Genomic DNA, 23052 nt, shown 5'->3' on the forward strand with positions numbered 1-23052 from the left:
GATTTCAAACATGTTTGAAATCCAGTCGCTCCTTGTGAGGGTATCTCACAGTTGAAGCAGTGCCACGGACCGGCTTACTCTAAACGCTCACACTGCGCATGCGCGAACACCGTAGGACCCTTGTAAAATTGATGGACTGTACTGCCCACGTCTGTCCAGCCAGCTCCTGATCCATCACGTTGCCGTTTTTTCTTTTTTAAAGCTCTTTTTGCTGATATTTGCGAGTGAGTGTCTCTCCACTTCCGGGTTTTTCTTCTTTGTCTGTTTTAATGGCGACGCTTCAGTGTTCTTCTTCTTCTTCTAATTTGTACGTTGCATTTCCAAAAACAAGACCCCGACGTGTCGCGTATGAACGTACAGTGTGAGCAGTCAGATCGTGTCAGAATGTCGGTCCTGTGGCGGTCCACTAGGGGCACTCATCGCCAGATTGGCCAGGGTATGTGTCACGGTGGGATTGGTTGCACAATCAGGAAGTCTTGTATATATGGTGGTGTTGTCTTGTAGTGAGACCATACAATAAACCGCTGGCATCTACTCCGTTCTCTCCGCGCCTCTGTCTTGCCTTGCCTTCCACATTGGTGATCCTGACGTGACTTTCTTTTTCCGCTCTCGACCATGTCGCTTGCCGCTGGCGATGCCGTTCCGCTTGCGCCGGTTGTTGCTCCTGCGGTCTATGCGGCTACTGTTAAGCTTCCGGAGTTTTGGCAGCACGACCCCGAGCCCTGGTTTCAGCATATCGAGGCTCAGTTTCGGCTTCGTGGGATTACTGTGGATGACACCCGCTACTACCATGTTGTCGCTGCTCTGGATGCTCAGACTACGCGTCGGGCGATGTGCGTGTTGCGGGAACCCCCGGCGGACGGTAAATATGCCGCTATTAAGGCTTTGCTTTTAAGGCTGTATCAGCTGTCGGATGCCGAGCGGGCCGACCGGCTCCTGTCCCTCAACGGTTTGGGGGATGGTAAGCCGACGGAGCTGATGGAGAACATGCTGGCGTTGCTCGGTTCGGGGGATGCTTCCTTTTTGTTTGTGCAGCTTTTCCTCCGTCAGCTGCCGCCTCCTGTACGTACTGCGCTGGCGAGCTCGCCGCTGGTTGCTACCAAGGACTACAGGGGTTTGGCGGAGGAGGCGGACCGGATTCTGCTGGCTAACCGGCCGTGCGGCGTGCATGCCCTGCTTCCTGAGCCTTCCTGGTCGGCGCCGGACGAGGTGGGCGCTGTGGCCGCGGTGACGGACCGTCGCCGGCGGGAGGACGCGCTTTGTTTTTACCATCGGCGGTTCGGTGCTAAGGCTAAACGCTGCGTGCCGCCGTGTGCTTTTCTGGCTCAGGGAAACGCCAGGGCCAGTGCTCAGTAGCGGCTGTGGGCGCTGGCGGGGTGGCCAAGCTGCTGTTTGTCGTGGATGACGTGTCGGGACGGTGTTGGTTGGTGGATTCCGGCGCCCAGAGGAGCATCCTGCCTGCGTCTGCCGTCGATGTGCTGAGTGACAGCCGGGGACTCCCGCTGAGTGCGGCTAATGGTACTACCATCCGTACGTTTGGCTCCAGGTCAGTGACTGTTTCTTTTTCTGGACGTCAGTTTTTGTGGGATTTTGTGGTTGCCTCAGTCGCTGTGCCTATTTTGGGTGCAGATTTTTTGTGTGCTCATGGGCTGCTCGTTGATGTGTCTAATGGCCGTTTGATTGACCCTGTCTCGTTCTCCACCTACCCCTGCTCTTTGGGGGGGGCTGAACCGGTGGCCCTGCCCCGGGTTCTCGCTGTTGGGGATGTATATCAGCGCCTCCTCGCTGAGTTTCCTGATCTGACTGTGCCGACGTTTTCGGCAGCAGTCGCTAAGCACGGCGTGGAGCACTTCATCCCTACAGTTGGGCCGCCCGTCTTTGCTCGTTCGCGGCGTCTGGACTCTGCTAAGCTGTCCCTGGCGAAGGAGGAGTTTGCAACTATGGAGCGCTTGGGGATCGTACGGCGCTCCGACAGTCCATGGGCCTCGCCTCTGCACATGGTGCCCAAGCCCGGGGGGCGGTGGCGGCCGTGTGGTGATTTCCGGCGGCTGAATGCTGTCACCACACCAGACCGCTATCCTATCCCGCACATTCAGGATTTCTCTGCGCAGCTCGCTGGAGCTTCCGTTTTTTCCAAAGTGGATTTAGTGCGGGGCTACCATCAGGTGCCTGTGCATGAAGCGGATGTTTCCAAAACTGCTATTATAACCCCATTTGGATTATTTGAATTTTTGCGGATGCCCTTTGGCCTGCGGGGGGCCGCGCAGACCTTTCAACGACTCATGGACTCTGTGTTACGGGATTTACCTTTTCTGTTTGTTTATTTGGATGACATTTTGGTTGCCAGTGCTTCGGCAGCCGAACATCTGGAGCATCTGCGTCTGTTGTTTAGGCGGCTGAGTTCTCATGGCCTGATTGTCAACCCAGCAAAGTGTCAGTTTGGGCTCTCTGACATTGATTTCCTCGGCCACCGGGTGTCCTCGCTGGGGGCTGCTCCGCTACCTGCACGGGTGGAGGCAGTTACGGGTTTTCCACGCCCGTCTACTGTCAAGCAGCTCCAGGAGTTCCTGGGCATGGTGAACTTTTATAATCGGTTCATCCCTCGTGCTGCTCACCTCATGCATCCCCTGTATGAGGCTCTTCGCGGGATGAAGGGGTCGCAGGAAGTGGCCTGGTCCTCTGACAGGTTGCAGGCGTTCGAGGCGGCCAGGGCCGCTCTGGCGGGGGCTGCCTTGTTGGCGCATCCCTCTCCCTCGGCTCCACTGGCTCTCACTACAGATGCGTCGGACATTGCTGTGGGCGCGGTGTGTGAGCAGTGGGTGGCTGGAGCATGGCAGCCCCTCGCTTTCTTCAGCAGGCAGCTCCGCACTGCAGAGAGGAGATACAGCACGTTCGACAGGGAGCTCCTGGCTCTTTTCCTCGCCACTCGTCATTTCCGTTTCCTGTTGGAGGGCCGCCGGTTCACGGCGTTTGTGGATCATAAGCCGTTGACCTTTGCCCTGGTCAAAGTCTCGGATCCTTGGTCTGCCCGCCAGCAGCGGCAGCTGGCCGCAATCTCAGAGTTTACCACGGACATTCAACACGTTGCTGGTAAGCACAATGGGGTGGCGGACTGTCTGTCTCGTGTGTTGGTTTCCTCTGTGCATCTAGGCTTGGATTATTCGGCTATGGCGGTGGATCAGGACGGCGATGCAGATCTCCAGGCCTGTCGTTCTGCTGTGACGGGTTTGCAGCTCGTGGACGTGCCCTGCCATGAGGATGGGACCACTCTGCTGTGCGACGTGGCCACCGGACAGCCGCGGCCTCTGGTTCCTGTAGGCTGGCGTCGCAGGATCTTCGATGCTGTTCACGCCTTGTCTCATCCCGGTGTTAAGGCGTCTGTGAAGCTGGTGAGCGCTAAGTTCGTCTGGCCCAGGTTACGCAGAGACGTCAAAGGATGGGCCGCTGCCTGCGTGCCTTGTCAGCGGGCTAAGGTCCACCAACACGTCAGGGCTCCGCTGGAGCCTTTTCTGGTGCCGGAAAGGCGTTTTGACCACGTGCACGTGGATTTGGTCGGTCCTTTGCCCCCTTCTCGTGGCTGCACGCATCTCCTGACTATGGTGGATAGAACCACTCGGTGGCCGGAGGTGGTGCCCCTGGAATCTACATCGACGGACGTGGTGGGCCGGGCCTTCATCTCTGCTTGGGTCTCGCGGTTCGGCACACCTGCGGATTTGACTTCGGACAGGGGGGCCCAATTCACATCGGGGCTGTGGGACGCCATGGCTGTGGGCCTGGGGGTGCGGCTCCATCGCACTACAGCCTACAACCCCCAGGCGAATGGCCTCTGTGAGCGTTTCCATCGCTCCCTCAAGGCCGCTCTTCGGGCCAGCCTCACGGATGGGGGCTGGGTTGACCGTTTGCCGTGGGTCATGTTGGGCCTGCGCTCTGCTCCCAAAGAGGATCTTCAGTCTTCTGTCGCTGAACTGGTGTATGGGCAGCCTCTGAGGGTCCCGGGGGATTTCCTGCCTGCTGCCTCGGCTCCGGCGGTCCCGATGGCCCCTCGTCTGCCCATTGAGGGGGCCGCAGGGGCGCTGGCTCCGGTTCCTGTGCACCACTGTTTGCCTCGTTTCCGAGTGCCGAGGGATCTCCTGTCATCGAGATTTGTGTTTCTCCGGCGTGGTGGCCACCGCTCCCCGCTCCAACCTCCATACGATGGGCCCTTTCGGGTTGTGGAGGCGGGGCCTAAGAACTTTGTCATTGACTTTGGTGGTCGCCTGGAGCGGGTCTCTGTTGATCGTCTGAAGCCTGCTCACCAGGACCCCGACGGGTTGATGGTTCCGGCCCTGCCTCCTCGCCGGGGTCGTCCTCCTGCTGCTGCTGCTACTGCTCCTGCTGCTGTTCCTGCTTCTGCTGCTCCTGCTGCTGCTACGGACTCTGTTCCCCGCCTGGTTTTGTTGCCGGGTGTGCCCCCTCGTCCGGGTCGAGCCCGCCGCCGTCGTGGTCGCCCCCCGCGCCTGCTGGTGTCTGACCCTCCTGGGACTTTGCGAGTCAGCCGTTATGGTCGTCCTATTAGACCTCCTCGGGGGACTTGAGGTGCTTTTGCCCGTTCTGGGTTCATGTTTTGTTTTTTGATATGTTGTCCTTTCTTTGACGTGTTGGGGCTGGGTTTTGTTGTGCCTGGTGCCCATTCTGTCGTTTCGGGGGGGGCCTGTGTGGCGGTCCACTAGGGGCACTCATCGCCAGATTGGCCAGGGTATGTGTCACGGTGGGATTGGTTGCACAATCAGGAAGTCTTGTATATATGGTGGTGTTGTCTTGTAGTGAGACCATACAATAAACCGCTGGCATCTACTCCGTTCTCTCCGCGCCTCTGTCTTGCCTTGCCTTCCACAGTCCTACGGTGTTCGCGCATGCGACCGTGGGCTGCGCACATTCGGGCTCTGCGTCTGAGTCGTACAGTTTGAGCTGGAGTTGAGTGCAGCGATTGAAAAAAATCGCATAGTGTATCCCAGCCTTAACCAGACCCCACAACGTTGAGTTAAAGTTGGACTTACCAGCTAATAATTAAATAATTAGCTAAAAGCTAAATTAAACAATTGAGTCTTGAGCCTATTCTTAAAAATATGAACGTTCTCTGCAGTCCTGAGGTGCTCCGGCAGACTGTTCAACAGACGGGGGCCATAAAACTGGAACAATGCCTCACCGTGTGTGTGTGTCCTGACTGTAGGGATTATTAAAAGGCCAGCACCGGAGGACCTCAGGGCCCGGGAAGGTTCATATGGTTACCCATTAAGACTCTGGCTATGTTTTCAAGTGATACAAACTTTAGGTTATTTACATAACACCGGTTCTATGAGTAATATGAGTGAGATGTCTTACTTTGGGATGCACCCTCATCTGCAGACCCTCAGAAGCAAATTCTCAATCTGCCAATCCTGATGGTCCTTCAAACTTTATTCCCATTAAGTTTCTCTGAGACGGCCAAGTGATCTGTGTGAGCAACGACTACGAGATGGCCACAAGAGACGCTGTCCAGTTTGGAGGACTCTTTAGCTGTCAGGCAAACAACCCACTGGCAAATAATCAACGCAGACCTTCAGTCAAGCAACAGTGGGAAGAATAAACTCCCTCTGATCTACACTCATTCCTTCACAATTTACAAATGTAAACCAAAGTATATAGAAAACTTAAAATTAAAAAAATGGGTGGATCTTAATGAATTCATTGTAAATATTTGATTGATATGAGGTAATTATAAAAGTAAACCAGAAATACAAATAAAGATAGATGATATCCAATTAGAAAATGTTACTGAAAATGAATTCCTAGCAGTAATAATTGATAATAAACTGACATGGAAAGCCCACATTACTCTACCAGTCAACACACAAAGATTTTTCACTTTTAAAGAGAACATTCGCAAAAGCTCTTGAAGAAATTTGGTCAAATTAAGTGAGATCTGGTTATGAAAAGCACTGCGTGCAGAGAGTCATGGAAAGAATCCCTTTTTTTCTTGGCTTGTGCTGAGAAAACCAAAAACATTCTATCCAACTCCATAAACACACAACAGAAAAGAAACCAACAAGTTTAAACAGGCCAGATTATTCATCAGAGAATCACACACACATGTACAAGCACACACCCTTATTTCCCATAAATAATGCAGAGTGACAAACAGAAAATCCTCCTGCTCACATTGTGCACACACACACACACACACACGCAAACACACAATCCATGAGAGATTCACAGAAAGTGGGTCTTCACATGAAAACAAACTTAGTCAAGCTGAGGATATTGGAAAGGCCTCTGAGGAGAGCAAGAAGGAGAGAGCGAGAGTGAAAGAGCTGCAGATACAGTACGAAGCACAAAGGGGGTGGTGGGGGGGAGGCGTGGACTCCATCTTTAACCAAAGAGTGCACAAGCAGGCTACACCCTCCTTTCATTTCCAGCAGGATCAAGACTTTGGACGATTTACAGATTGCTTCTCGCAGAGAGTCGTGTCGTCGATGGGAACAGAAAAGAGGAAAAACTAGAGAACAAGTCAGTGATTTGTTCCTAAAAGAAGACGAACAGATAAAAACGGCCAGAGGTGAGAATGCATGCTTGGTTATGATGTGTTCCTCTCACATATTTGTAGATTACGCAAGTATCAATGTCAAGGTTAGAAGTTCATCTGTATTGGAACGTGCAACTAAAATAGTCACAAAGTGCTTCACAAAGATAAAAACCACATTCAAATACAAGTATACAAGAAAATACAATCTATATTGGCAGCTCTGACTGAGTCGATAAGACTAGAACCCTTTCTTTAAAAAAGTAGCTATTTTTTGGGCTTCTTAAAATACTCCAAAGAAGGAAGTGAGAGAGGAAGCTCATGACAACTTTAAATGGCCGCTCTCCTCGAGTTTTAAATCATGTACGAGGGACCATCAAGAGGTTTTTCCCTGAGGGCTGAGGCTCTGTGACCAGCTGTAGGATTTGATCAGGTCGGCCAAGTACACAGGAGCCTGTCCATGTAGAGCTCAAAAGGTCAGAACCAGGATTTTAAAATAAACCCGGTACAAGACATGGAGCCAATGAAGACTTTGTAAAATAGGAGTAAATTGGTCCCTCACAGATGGGTTTTGGACAAACTGCAAACAAGTCAAATCTCTCTTGTTAAGGCATGTGAAGAGGCTGTTGCAGTACTCTAACCACGAGGAGACAAAAGCATGAATAATAATTTCTAGCTCTTTTTTTGTTACAATAGATCTATGTTTAGAAATGTTGCAAAGCTGAAAATTGCAGTTTTTTTAGAATGGTGCTCAAGTGTCATGGTTCCTAATATTGGATTTTACCGACAAGCTATGGTTTCCCAGGTGCTGTTTGATAGTATGAATGGAACTATCTGGGGCAACAATGAGGGTCTCTGTTTTCTATGCTTTAAGTGGAAGTTGTCATTTAACCACTGTTTTACATGAGACAAGCAGCAGATTATTGAGCTCAATCTATGGACTTCAGATGTCTTAAACAAGCAGTGCGATTGTAAATCATCAGCAAACAGATGATAAGTCTGTAAATGGCTGAATTATCTGGCCGATAGGGAAGATGTACAGAAAAAATAGGTGCGGACCAAGGACGGAGCCTTGAGGCACACCACAGAATAAATAGTAGGCTTCGACATTTTGAATCATATTGAATCAAATTGTGGGACATTGTTTCTTCCTCTGCAGAGACTGTTTGTGCCATAGTTACTGCAGGTCACCATGGGACCAGGAGGAAGGTTTGTTGTCCTGTGTTTACTGCTGACTATGCAGAAGCAGCACGTCCTCGGATGTCACACGGGCACAGCGTCAGAGTGTGAGAAAGCTCCATTTGTTCCGGGCCACAACCTGGCAGGGGAGGGCTTCGACGTGGTTCGTATGCGTCGGACGGGGGCGTACGTCATCAATGTCAAAGCGCATCTGGCCGACAACCACACGTGCACGCTGTGTCCGAACCGCTTCCAGCAAGGACAGGTGACGCCTCTTCTTTATTCCTGATTCTGTCCAAAGTATTCCATTCTCCATTCCATTCCTGTCTTTGACCTTTCCACATTTCCCCCACTCATTCTTCCTCCTTATCCATTTCCTGCTCAGATCCAGAGGCTTCCCGCCACGGTGCTTGACTGGCGTCCGTTCAGCCGCTGCAGCAAACAACTCTCTAGCGCTCTGCACCACTCCGTGGACTCACTGCTGCGGAGCTCCAACTCACTGGTTAACAGCAACTGGAACGTAGGTCTGAGCTTGGACAATGTCGGCGGGGCGGTGTTGGGGGGGAGTCGCTCGGACTTGGCAAAGTTCGCTCTCTCCCAGCACAGCGTGGACAAAGCCACTTTTGCCCTCCATGAAATCAGTTGCACCTATTACAGGTAAACTTTTATTTATCCATCTATCTATCAAATATTTTCTTATGGTGCTTTCACACCGGTTTAGTCCTGGACTTGGTCTGAATGGGTGGAGAACAGCTGATAATTTGATTACCTGGGAGTGCAATGAGAGAACAACTTCTGATCCACTCCAAACAGCTTCTGGTGCAGTTCCATGAGCTAACCCCTGGTTTGAGCGGCCACCGGATCTCCCACCATCCCATGTGCTTTACGTTATCGTTGATACTTCCTGTGTTTGATCCTGTCTGAGAGCGGTTGTGTTCACAGCGCTCCTAATCGCTCTAGGATCCGTCGGTGTGAACGCACCCTTATTGTTAGCACTTGGACTTGAAGAAAGAAAGACTAAACTAAGTTGCAGAAGAATTCAATGTGAACTTAAAAGCTTCTTGTCTCCCTGTGATCCACATGCCTTCTGTTTGTGTAGCTACAGGCTAGCTGACCACCCCCAGCTGAGTGCGGAGTTCACCAAACATCTGAAGAGACTCCCGCCAAGTTTGAACACGAGCCAGAGCAAAGCCATCTACAGACGACTTATAGATACCTACGGGACTCATTACATTCACCAGGTCAGTGATTGAAGGAATACAAGGGTTTTCACGGCGGTGTAGGGGTTGCATTGCCCCCCCCCAGTGGTCAAAAGTTTTCATTACAGTTTTCTCAAATTCAATTGAAAATTTTTAATTCTCAATATAATTTACATAATATACAAATATTTTAAGTGCCATAAAACACAGACTCCACAAAATATGTATGAATTTCTTTGTTGTGGTGCTCGAGTCATGTGACTTGGTTCTTCTGTTGCACAATTCTTGTAAATGGTGAAGCGACAGTGCCCCCAGCAGTTCGTGTATGGTACTGCAGCAAAAATGGATCAGAAATATTTTATCATGAATTTAAAACAATCTAAAAATGGTGATTTTTAATGGCACGGTTCACAGAGATAAAAAAGATAGAAGAAATCAGGGCGGAGCTTCTTTCTTCTTGTAAATAGGATGTTACATTTTATTTTTTACAGCTGTTTTACTGTGTTTTGGACTAGAGACTAGAATAGAATAGAATAATAGAATAGAAGGCTTTTATTGTCATCATACACAATGTACAACGAAATTAAAGGACAACTCTGGTGGTGCAAGAGTACAGGTATAAAGAAAAAAATAAAATAAAAAATTAAGAAAAGGTAAAAATATATAAATATATACTAGGTTAATACTATGCTAAAGCTAATGCTAATCAGTGCCAGCTAATGCTAATGTTAGCTCATGCTATTGCTAATGTTAATGTTAATGCTGAGCTAACGCGGGCCAGCACCTACTTCCTCACTTACATTTTCTTCAGGAAATGCAAATATTCTAGTATTTTTTGCATCATTGTATATGTTACACATTGTGGTTGGCACTAATCTCGAGACGGTCTATATATTTAATCCCATTTTTTTTTTTGCCCCGCCCCACGGCAAGAATCTCAAACTCCGCCTATGGTTTAAATGTGTGTGACTCTTTCTTTCTTTTTTTCCCATTGACGTGCACCAGGTTCATCTCGGTGGGAAGGTGAGGAGAGTCACTGCGTTTAGGACGTGTCTGGCCACACTAAAAGGCTTTTCAGAATCTGAGATAAAAAACTGCCTGAACATGGAGCTAAGCATTGCGCTGGGCTTCCTGTCTTCCAACGCGTCCTTCTCCAACAAGTGTGACCACCTCCTCAAGGGAAACCTGAGCATGGGCTTCTACCAAGGCTTCATGACGCACAAGATCGAAGTGACCGGCGGCGAGAGGTACTTCCCCGACATCCTCTACCAGCAGGACCCATCCGAGGCCTACCACATGTGGATGAACAGCCTCCAGGCCAATCCCGACGTAGTTTCCTACGCCATCTTCCCTCTGCATCAATTGGTGGAAGACGTTCAGATCGGCGCCAATCTGAGGAGCGCCGTCACAGAATACATCAAGGAGAACCAGCTGCAGGAAGATCAAGTAAGGTTCAAGAACTGCTACCCAACGCCGAACCTGGACCACAACTGCTGCCCTCAGAGAGTGGGCCGAGGAACGCTGATGCTGCAGATCCAGAGAGCAGCGGCTCTGAATTCCGACCCCATCGGCGAAACAGACGCCTACGTCAAGATCTTCTACAACGGCATGTACAAGCAGACAAACATTGTGATGAATAACAACAACCCATGGTGGTACGACGACTTCAGCTTTGGGTCCACCGAACTGGGTCAGGAGCTCCGGCTGGAGCTGTGGGACAAGGACGTGATTTACGACGACATCATTGGGAGTTGCGTCATCGCTCCTGAGAGAGGAACTCACTCTCTGAGCTGCCAGTTCCGCACAGGAGTTTTATATTTTAGCTACACCGTCAAATGTGACGCACATCTGACTGGATTCAGGTGTGGCAGCTACTCCCCAAACGCTGAGTAACACCACAAGGTTTACGACATGTTTCGAATGTCAACTGCCAGACTTCCTCAGAGTCGTCTGCAGATCGCTTTGATGTGTCCAATGCCTGCACACAGTTTTGTCCATGACTTTCGTGTATTACTGAGGTGTATTGTCTGCGCCAATATGATATTCATTTAATGCAATATACATTTTACCTAAATTTGAGAGTTAGTCATTTGGATGTTTGAAGACATGTTTTCACAACCAAACTCAGCCAGCTCTGCTGTTGGGATGTTGAGTGACTTGTGAACCCTGAAAGTTTCCTATTCCCAGGCTGGTCCTTCCTCCGTTTGTTGAGATGTGGAAGTTTGTGGCTTCCATTCTTTGTCTTAAGGCTAAAGCCTTAGACTCCACCTGTGGGTTTCATATTTCTCATCAGGCCATATATATGATCGCTGTCCTGATTTTCCTTAGAGCAAGATTTAACCCCGGCTGCTCTCATCGAACTGTTATCTCCAGTTCTTCTGTTGCTTTAGAACATGATCTGACCTCCCTTATTCTTCCAGGGATTTTGTCTCTGCCCTGTTTTTTGATTCTGCTTGTTTTAATAAACTTTGTATTATTTTAGCAAGTATGTTTCAATGAAGATCCTTTTTTCCACATCACCTTTTTCCATCATCCACATCATCACCTGGGGAGACACGACAAACTTGGCGTTGATCGGCAGTAACTGCTACAATTGCTCTTCCATGATCGTGGTGACCCTGAGTTCATCCAACATCCTTGGTGGGTAAGTGAACTGGGTGTTTGGGGTCACTGTGTTAACATAGAAATTGTACAGTTTAAAAGAATTTGTTATAACATAGACACATGAGAATTGTTTTCACCTTTATTTTGATTGTATTTTTGTAACAGCAGGTTGTCTGAATTATTCTGTTTCTGTTTGATCAGCGAAGCGTTAGGGAGATAGGAACTAATAACCGGTAAATAAAGCCAATAAAACTCTGGAAACAATAACTAGGAATAAATAGTTGTTCTTTGGTAAATATAGTAGCTCTAACTACAGAAACAATGGTAAACTTAGTGATATTACAGCCTGTACAGACAGTACGGGGACACATTTGCTTCGTCTCCGGGGTTTGATGACAATTGTTCGGTTAAGTCTGTTCTGTTTCTAATAGTCATGTGTCCGTGCGGAGGACCGTGTGTTTAGATTTCCATTGACCCACTACTTTATTGAAGAAAAAGCTTTGTTTCTAATCCTGGACTGGACCAGTCTATGATCTACGCATGCATCATCACGCATGCGTAGATCGACTGGTATTCACTTCAGCAAAATTAATTTTCTATTTGTGTGTTCTTGGAGTATTTTAAGCATTGGAATGGTAAATTATGATGGTGTTAATAATAATGCAGAAAACATGTAAATTAATATCGAGACCGATCGGAAGTGACACGACAGCGTTAGCATCAGTGTTAGCTCTGGTGATAAACATCTATTAAACAGATAAATGATGCTCTACCTGAGGTTTATTACAGACAAACAACTAGTTAAACATGTTGACAGCGAGACAAACTCACTTCTCCTTCAACGCATCACCATTAAACTTTACATCGCTTGCTGAACATTACAGGGTGTAGCGGAATGTTTCGTTACCCATTTGGTCCAGTGTCAAGACCCTTTAGCTGCTCGCAGGAGTGCCCGAACATAAATTGTGTAAAATAATAGCTGCCCAGAAAGGAGCCTAAACAGAATTTCCGGCACACAGATGGAACAACATCCACTTATCCTGGTAAAAACTCACTTAGGTCATAGGGTGCTACAACATAACGGCATACAGTACGTGTTTGCTGTGTCTTATATTGTTGCCTATACACATACAGTTTTTAAAAGCTCTGCTTAGGAAAAATCTTAGACAAAAACAAATCATGGTTTAGTGAAAATATAAATATTTCTGTCAGTAGGCAGCAGGATGCACATTAATTGCATTTATTAATTTGGAAATCATCTTAGCCAACGATATTTGATCTACATTTAATTTAAGGTAGAGTTAAATTGGACACGATAAGTAATACATAAACAAATAAATAATTAAATTAACCATCTTTAAAAGTTTATTTTCACTGACCAAAATAATTAAATATAACACAAAAGGCCAATGATTACAGAAAATGTTGTTAAAACCACAGATCAGTATTTTAGTAGATTTTTCTCTGCACAAGTATAAAAACAAACAAATTCTGTTCTTTGACCGGAAATTTAGTCAATTTTAAAATTATACAAATACAGCCTGTCTTGTTTCAGCAACAATAGAATTAATTTTACTCACACAAGTTGAGCTTTATTAATTGGTTTATAATCCTCTACACTGAGGACAATTTAATGGGGTTATTTTGAGATGGTCAAGTTTCTGGTTTAAAGTTGAATCAAACTCTTACAATGTATGGTGTGTATCTACTACAGGCCACTGAGATGAAGTTTACAGTATGTGAACCTTTTGTATGTTGTTTTTCTAGTTTCTACAGGACACAGAGTTCTTCATGGATGTGTTTGAAAAGTTTGAATCCTGAAATGTGTTGACAGGTCAGATAAACAGGACCATATAAGGACACAAAGGAGATGTCTGACCAATAACAAGTGACACTGACATGGGATCCCATGACTTGACTGTGACTTTGACAAAATGACCAAACATCTGAACAAAAGGATTCAGGATGCAGCGGGAAAGCAGTGTCCATAAAATGCAGAAATGTTCTTTTCTTTTTTCTCCATCTATATTAACATACTAACCTCTTCACTGATACTGTAAAAAAGAACAAAAATGTCTTGCTTGGTTTACAGGTTTAAATGTTTAAGAGTTACATTTTTGGAGGTTTGACACCTCCAACAAAACATCCACCAGAGAAATCACTGAGCACCTGAAGGCTCTGGGGAGGACTTGAGTATATTAAATAATATTAGGAGATGGAGATGAAACAGCTCATCTATGGAATTGTGTTTGTGTGTTTTGTCTGTGGTGTTGTGTTTTTGTTTTTCCTATCTGGAGCCACACCCAGGAAAGCGAGAACAGAAGAGGAGGAGCCAAGAGCGCCGAACCAGTGAGTGTGAGAAGATAAAGTTTTGGGAGAACAGGTGATTTACAAAAAAAATGTCTAAATAAATGAAACCTTACATATTATTAAAGAAAAAAACCAAAATGAACTTTTTGGAATTATGGGTTATATTCTGTCACATTAAAGGAAAACGTTCCTTGTGAAACAAAGTTTTTTGCCATATTTTGTAACTTCAAAGCGTTCCTAAAATCTCTTTGACACAGCCCAACATTTTTTTTTTTAACCAAAACGTCAACGAAGAAGGAAGTTTAATTGTTTTTACTGTCAATGTTTTTGTCATATGTATTATTAAATGTCTGTGTGAAATATTTGTACATAAAAACAATAAAGAAAAACATCTATATTTGAGTTTTATTTTGTAAGATGCTGAGCTCTGTTAAGCATATAAAATAAATAAATAAATACAAAAACAAAAATCACAAATTGAACCAAAAACAGCACTCCCTGGTGGTGAAACGGAAGCAAAACAGTTTATTTACAGGATCAAAGAAGCTCGAGGTTTCAGACCAAATAAATATGAGGTGCAGATTGTAAAGTTGCACATGCTAAAATAAGCAGCATCTTTTTGCAACATTCAGCATTGTTTAAAAAAACAAATGTTACTTTTGACCAGATTTACAGCAATATTTATGAAATTTGTTAAAGCTGAATCTAAATGTTCAATATCAAATCTAAATAATAAATGTAAATCTAAATATTAAATCTGAATCTAAATGTAAAATCTAAATCATCTTATTTTGGTAGTTCTGGTAAATTTGCATATTTGCTAAATATTTAGTTTCACCCGTGGCATTTAGATTTAACATCTAGATTTAGATTATAAGTATTTTTCAGGTTTATTTCTGTCGCAGTATTTGTTATCTTATAAACCTGAATGGTCTACGTTAACTACAGAGAGGAAAAATCCAACATCGCAAAGAGATGCAAGACATTTAAAGGTCCATAACATTCACTTACCACAAAATTTTAATTTATATTAATGTGAAATCAGAGACTTCTCATGGTGGATAGAAAATTTATTTACCGTAAATAAATTAAATATGCTGAGAGATGCTTCTTTCCCTCTACAATGATTAAACTACAGGAATTTAAAAGAATAAAAGATCCTCAATAAAACACATGCTAATGATCTTTTTAAATCAGATGAACTAAAACCAACTAGTGGAACTAAAATATGTTCAAACAAATGAATAAGTTATGATTTAAAGAATGAATCTGACATGTATAGATTTATAGGACGCAGAATTTATTGTTCAATTAAAACAGTAAAAACATCATAAAAAAAACATACAGTACAGTACAGTACAGACGCTGCAACAGCTTTTTTTAAAATGTAATTATAAGACACTTAAAGCATCACAGTGCAAAAAGTGCTTTTTGTAAATGAGCAGCCCTTTTTATACTGACAAGTTTGAGTTTTACGCAGTAGAAACATTTTGATTGTTGAGTGAATGCTCAGTATTTCTTAATAACGGTTCATGAACTACAGCACGTTTACAGTCATTAAAACATTTCTGCTTTAGAGGAATGGTTGGAAAAAACGAGTGAAACTGGGCGCATTTATGAAGTGTTAAAGGAACGGATCTCATCGTGTAATACTTAGAACTCTCCAGTCAAAACACAGAAATGTGCATTTAAAATAGAACAAAAATCTAAATAATCAATTAATGAATCTGCAGATGCTTTAATGTACGTACACATTAAAGTGTCTGCACATCTACGCCACACCAGGATGTACACCTAACAAACAAATAAATATATCAGTCACACGTAGACACAGGTGTGGTGTGAGTGAAGCTATAGTGATCAGGTGACCTTCACTATGTAGCACCGTCTACGTGACATGGAAACACTTAGAAAAGATTGTTATGCGCTTAGGCTTGTACACATGTGCAGGTATGTAGGTAGGTGTGTGTGTGTGTGTAACGGACCACCATTTAGTGAAGGTCACCTGATTGCTGGAGCTTATCTCACGTCACATCTGTGTCTACACCTAGTTACTGTAGGTGTTTAATTAGGTAAGTTTAGTGAAAGTTAGGCACATGCACACACAGTGAGTGAAATACAGCCGTGTCAAACAACACTTTGGTGTAAATGAGACGATAAAACAATGCAATGGGAGCATCTACAGAAAGTTTCATCACGACTATGACATCATTACAGCTAATCACACTAATTGCATAAAATGCTAAATATTGGCCAATCCAATATAGTGGATCAGATCAGTGTAAAGCCTAGTCCTACTTGATGGTTTTATTGTGATAAGTAGTTCCCACGCACCAAGCTCGCTCTGCACAATATGCGGCGACCGGCTCTAATGAGGCAGTGAAGCCTTGAAAACTGCTTCTCCACTTGGAGACAAAGCGTTCTGCATTAAAAGACAAACCTTTGGAGTATTTTGAATAAAAACAGCAGTGCACTGAGAGCATCATTCTTGGTGGCTAACCCTATTGCTAAGTCTTAGAAGCCATTTACTATTTCACTATTGGTGAAGAATCGATCCTTCCAGCAAACAAAATAAATAAAATTACAGTCGACTGGACATAAGTAGCATCACTTGAGTGTCATTATCTGCGTTTCCATTACCCTTGGAAATAAAAACACCTGAATTTAAAAAAAAAAAACTCAAATATCACAAAAAGGTTTTTACACTCATCAAGAGAAATTTCAGACATTTCAATATTGAAATGTGTTGCAAAAGCATGGAAACACTTTTTACGTGTCACAGGACATGACGTATATGGTCACATGACCACTTCTCTCTGAGAAAACATGGTGCGGTACGTGTGGACAGAAGAGGAGACCCAGACATTTCTTAGACTTTAAATGATTAGTGTCAAACGTCCTTAGAACACCCTTCATTCAAAGGTTAATTGGAGCGTCCGTATTCCTGCAGTGAAGCCTCTTGGGATAAGATTTTACTAGAGTTACCAGGCTCCACAACAACGTTCAATGGAAACGCCTTCAAACACACAGACTTTATTTTACAAAAGTCTATAATGGAAACACATAGACCCATAACCCATAGAGGGCTCCCAGTGATTTAGCGTTATGGTGAGTTGTATTTTTCATGTACTTTATATTTGTTTTTGTGGCATATCTTATGTTGAAGGCATAGTTAACCTTGACGTTGCTAATAAAGATGTGGGGTAGAGGGTAGAGGCACCCCCACGCCCCCTTAACCCATTTTATTTCTAATTAAAACAAAGGATTTCCATCTTTAAGATGACTATAATAATAATAATAAACGTTCCTGGATAACAGTGGATATTATTCAGATGAATAAATAAATGTGGTTATCACAGATTCATAGAACAATGGACCATCATTTTACTGACTTTATGGATGGACTCCAAAAATCTCCCTTTATTCCCCCTTATAGATGGTCCTGTCTCCACATGACTGTTCTTCAATGTTCATGTCTGTGTTCAACCACCTTCAGCTACAGTGAGGGTCCCCACTCTCTGGGACCTTTATTTAGGGGGTCACAGACTGAAAAGGTTGAGAACCTCTGAGTTAGACTAAGGAGTCTGTATTGAATAAACATGAACTGTTTTGGACAAAATTTGGTCAAAAAAGATAGTAATGGGCAAAAGGAAGCTGAAGTCTGAAAAAAACTAAAATAGTGTCAAATTATTTGGAGAAATGGCAAAAAATAGGACAAAGAAAAAAGTAAAAAGGAGTTAAAAAAAATGTCCCCCTTTTAAGATTTTCTGTAGGAATAATAATTAAAATGAAGAAAAAGCCACATGTTGACTTGAGAATCACTGACTTAACAGCTGTATTATGGTTTTAGTAAATTAAAGCAGAACTAAGTAACTTGTGCTTAGCGCTCCCCCTAAAGGTCATTTTTGGTTCTGTTGTAAACACTAAGCACCCCCCAGAGGCAGCAGCTCCTCCCTCTCGCTACAGTGAGACGGGCAGTGGGAGGCTTCCTAAACGTACCAGGGCAAAATTAAAGCAGTTATCTTCTTGAATAACCCAACATTCTGAGTGAACTCATCCTTTAGTAACTCTGTAAGTTGATCATTTATACCATAAAAATGGTAATGTTTATGATAAGGGAAGTGATCAGCCAGTTGTCTCCCCTGTCTCCCTGCTGCACACACACACACACACACACACACACACACACACACACACACACACACACACACACACACACACACACACACACACACACACACACACACACACACACACACACACGTTCCCTGGTAATGACGTCACTGGAACGATGAAGTGACCAAAAAGCATCACAGTGTTCAAGCGACTCATCACGGGCGATTGAAGCGACTGCAGTCGCTACAGTCGCGTTCAGTGTGAACGCACCTTTAGTGTGTATTGTTGTAAAGCAGTATGTGTTGTCATGAGAACGAGAACAGAGCTGTGAGACTAACACCAGGTCAGAGGCAGGAAAGTTGCAAGTGAGGTTTTCTGGCCAGAGACAGCGGGGGGGGGAGAGGGGGTGAAAGCCCCCCCCCCCCCCCCCCCGGTCACCCCTTAAACACTTGTATTACCCTCACAGGGACAATGAGAAGGATTTATTAAGGTGAAAAAGTTACTTAGTTCTGCTTTAATTTATTTAACTAAATTAGGAGTCAATGGTTGACCTTAGAACACCTTCATTTTTAAAATCACTGCTCCACCCTGAGCACGTCTATTCATCCAGTGATATTATCTGAAACAACAAACGGTGAAACTTTTGTTGTTGTGACATGTGACAGTGACAGTGACATGACATGACATGACTAGGTGTTCAGGTTAGGGTTTTACCTGCACAGAGATTTCCTCCTTTTTTATAACGTTCAAATATCTGCTTTCTGTTCATGTTTAGTCACTTATGATTACATTTAACTTTGCTGACTTCAAATTAAAGTGGGTTTCAGTTCAAATCAAATCAAAATATTTATAGAGAACTTTTCATATATACAATATAGTTCAAAGTGTTCTACATAATTAAAACCTTACATACAATAAAAAATCCACAGGAAACCCCAACAACATCAGACAAACACACAGACGCATAGAAATAAGATGAGGACAATGGCAGATGATACCTGGCTGGTACAGAGGTTCTTAGAGGGAGGACAGCATCACATCTGCACCACGAGTTGATCACAGACCGCAGCCATAGGACGCCGACACAGGGCCCCCAGTGCAGAGGGCCCTCTCTGAGGAAACACTGGGAGAAGATAGCAGCAATATTCAAGAAGGATAAAACACAACTAGAATTAAAACGTGGTGAAGATTGGCTGTTAAAATACTACTGCCCAGTTTATTAGGGTGAAAACCATCACGTTTGAAAAATGATTTTCGACTCAGGAGGAGATTAAAATTGTCAATGTAGCCTACATTTTGAGCCCTGCAGATAGTTTGGAGTCAGATATAGAGGCAGAGACTGCGGCTGAAGATTACCATTCCACAATGGGGAGAGAGTGGGCTGCTGATGAATATGAATTTACCACAGGAAAAGAGATGGTGAAGGAGATTTGTAACGTGTGTGTTGGTGATTTCTGACTGCTGACAGGATGCATCGATGCTCGGAGGAAAAAGTGGGTGAAGTGGGGTTGCCGGGCTAGGTGACGGATGAGTGGAAGATATCGACGGTGATGGTGAGTCCGAAGGAGAAGAACGGGCAGGGAAGTCGTGTGCGTTGTAGGGCTGGAGTGAACTGAGGTACGGAAAGGCGGTGAGCCACAGAGGAAGAAGAGCGCTCAGGATTTTCTGAAGGAGGAATCCAAGGAGGGGATTCAGACTGCACAGTGGATGGCGCAGCAGGAAGAGGGAATTCCTGTAGATTGAGGATATCAAATCTGTTATCTGTTTTTTGATGCAGTGTGTGAGACAGACTTGTGTTTCTCCTGCTTTGGGGGACCAGGGACCACAGCGGATGATCACGCAAAGTGGAGATGGTCTTGGGTTTGGCCCCAAGCCGTGTCCAGATGTCATCAGGGTTTTGAGGAGGCGGCGAGTGGACTCTAGCAGTCAGATCGAGAACGGTGGAGTCCGGAGGAGAAGCGGGCCCAGTGGCTGCGATGCTGCTCAGCTTCAAGAATATGATGCAATGTGGATATACTGTATGATGTTCCAGCTCAGCGATCTTCTCAGCCAGGCGGAGAGGTGAGTGGAGCCATATCTTGTGTGCAGTAGGTGAGAGACAGAGAAAACAAAAGGCCAGTACAGAGCTAAAAATTTTTTTAATGTGATGTGGTGAAATGGCTGGCACACCGTGACAAATAGTGAAGGCGAGCAGAGAAGGCATGAGACTTACACGCAGGGGCTCCTAAAGGTAGGCATACACTGTGCGATTTTTGGCCCATTTTGAGTCGATTTTCGACTTGTGCGACTATTTTGTGGGATTATGCGAGTCTCTGCTAGATCGTGTGTCATGCATCGTGTAGTATACATGAGGTCACAAGAAGCGATTAACACCTCACGACCAGCTCCCGATCAGCAATTGTAGGTCGTAAGGATTTCAAACATGTTTGAAATCCAGTCGCTCCTCGTGAGGGTATCTCACAGTTGAAGCAGTGCAACAGACCGGCTTACTCTAAACGCTCACACTGCGCATGCGCGAACACCGTAGGACCCTTGTAAAATTGATGGACTGCACTGCCCACGTCTGTCCAGCCAGCTCCTGGTCCATCACGTTGCCGTTTTTTCTTTTTTAAAGCTCTTTTTGCTGATATTTGCGAGTGTCTCTCCACTTCCGGGTTTTTCTTTTTTGTCTGTTTTAATGGCGACGCTTCAGTGTTCTTCTTCTTCTAATTTGTACGTTGCATTTCCAAAAACAAGACCCCGACGTGTCGCGTATGAACGTACAGTGTGAGCAGTCAGATCGTGTCAGAATGTCGGTCCGTACAGTGTGAGAACATGCACCGTGGGCTGCGCACATTCGGGCTCTGCGTCTGAGTCATACAGTTTGAACTGGAGTTGAGTGCAGCGATTGAAAAAAAATCGCACAGTGTATCCCAGCCTTAACCAGACCCTACAATGTTGAGATAAAGTTGGACTTACCAGCTAATAATTAAATAATTAGCGAAAAGCTAAATTAAACAATTGAGTCTGGAGCCTATTCTTAAAAATATGAACGTTCTCTGCAGTCCTGAGGTGCTCCGGCAGACTGTTCAACAGACGGGGGCCATAAAACTGGAACAATGCCTCACCGTGTGTGTGTGTGTGACTGTAGGGATTATTAAAAGGCCAGCGCCGGAGGACCTCAGGGCCCGGAAAGGTTCATATGGTTACCCATTAAGACTCTGGCTATGTTTTCAAGTGATACAAACTTTAGGTTATTTACATAACCCCGGTTCTATGAGTAATATGAGTGAGATGTCTTACTTTGGGATGCACCCTCATCTGCAGACCCTCAGAAGCAAATTCTCAATCTGCCAATCCTGAATGGCTGGTGAAACGTGTCTGTCCACCAGGGACACTCCCACCTCCTATAAGAGGAGGAGGCAGACAGACACACTCTATTCAAAATAAGCACCTCTTCTCACTTGTTCGAGCAAAAAGGGTTGTCTAGTGAGACATCTCACTCATATTACTCAAAGAACCGGGGTTATGTTCTATTTCATAATATTTTGTGAGATGCCTCACTATGGGATATGGTAGCTCCCGTATTGCAGACATGCGTATTGAGCAGAGGCCAGCCCGCAGGGCAGAAGTCTGACACATTAGGACAGGAGAACCACCCGTGCCACGCAAGGGGCAAAAACATCCAGCATGTAAAAGTGGACAACTGTGAGGGGTGAGGTCCAACTCGCCACCGCACAAATGTCCTGAACAGACACTCCCCTGAACAAAGCCCAGGGTGTGGCGAGACCCCGAGTCAAGTGTGCGCGCAGACCCTGACTCATGACAGGAGTCACTTAGTAACAGGCTTCCCCTTATGGGGATTAGCCCAGGAGACGAACAGCTGAGGCTCCTTGTCATGTTCATATAAGTAAACAGGTCAATGGGAGAACATGAGCCCACCACCTTCAACACAAAGGCTGGGTAGGGCTTCAAAATTATCCTTGCATCGCCCGGGAACAGCCGAGCACATGACGGGTGCACCAAGAGCGCATGGATGTCACTGACCCGCTTAGCTGATGTCAAAGCCAGTAACAAAACAGGCCTTCAGAGAAGTAAAATTACACTTTCACAGTGGAAAAGGTTTTGCGCTTGTCAATCAGGTCCTGCAGGAATTACAAAATCACTCCCACCGGGCACTGAAAATATCCTCTACTTGCGATCATAAAGAGATCTAGTAGAGGAGGCTCGAGCACTCTCTATAGTTAAAATCCCACTCTGTGAGAATCCTACGGCTGACAAATTGAGCCACTCAGGGGCCAAGCCCACAGCGCCAGACGCTCTGGGTGCGGGTGGAAAATTGACAGGGACGAGCATGTAGTAACTGGTGAATCTCAGCCAGCCAGTGCATGGCAGGCCAATAAATGAAATAAATAAATATAATAAATAAATATAAAAATGAATAAATAATTGAATTTATTTTATTGCATAATTGTGACCGTCACTAGCCTTCCCTAAGGAAGGGTAAGAAACACTTTATTAAAAGAAGGATGTAAAAAGAGAGGGCAGTGTTTCACCTCGGTGAGGGGGACGGGAACAGGGAGTCACAGTGGGAAAATGGGCAGTGTTACTCAGATGTGATGTTATAGTTGTGCATATTGACCAAGTATGCAGATTACCTCTCTGAGAATACGGTGGTGGATTATGGCACTCATGTTATCATTAGTGTTGACGCTGGAGCTACTTTGGTGCAGGAAGACTACCTCAGTTCTTTGTGCGTGTCAGACGACGCATCACAAACATTGTCGAGGCTTCAGCCGGCATCAATTTTTTTAACAAACTTAAGTTTGACATTGGTGGTGAAAGTAGCAAGAAGAGCTCATCGCTTCAGACTTATGAGTCCAATATTCAATACTCACTCATTCAAAGCCACGGGGCCACACCTTTCTACCCTGGCATCACTTTGCAGAAATGGCAGGAAAGTATCCAGAACAACCTCGTAGCCATCGATCGCTCAGGAGTTCCCCTGGACTATGTCATAAACGTCAACACCTTACCTGATCTGCCGCCATCAACAGTTTCCAAAGTATCCTGTAAAGTGAGTGAAGCCATAGAGCGCTACTGCAGAATCAACACCCGACCAAGATG

General features: G+C 45.1%; 1 protein-coding gene across 1 annotated transcript; it reads left to right on the forward strand.

The window, feature by feature from the left end:
• Positions 1–6210: 6210 nt before the first annotated feature.
• LOC114469768 (perforin-1-like) lies at positions 6211–11401 on the forward strand. Its single transcript, XM_028457568.1, has 5 exons — positions 6211–6574; positions 7698–7982; positions 8103–8374; positions 8817–8958; positions 9922–11401. Exons 2-5 carry the CDS (start codon positions 7731–7733, stop codon positions 10807–10809), a joined length of 1554 nt encoding a protein of 517 aa, XP_028313369.1. The 5' UTR covers positions 6211–6574; positions 7698–7730; the 3' UTR covers positions 10810–11401.
• Positions 11402–23052: the final 11651 nt, after the last annotated feature.

The sequence above is a fragment of the Gouania willdenowi genome, chromosome 9 (genome assembly GCF_900634775.1).
Source record: "Gouania willdenowi chromosome 9, fGouWil2.1, whole genome shotgun sequence".
NCBI lineage: Eukaryota > Metazoa > Chordata > Actinopteri > Blenniiformes > Gobiesocidae > Gouania > Gouania willdenowi.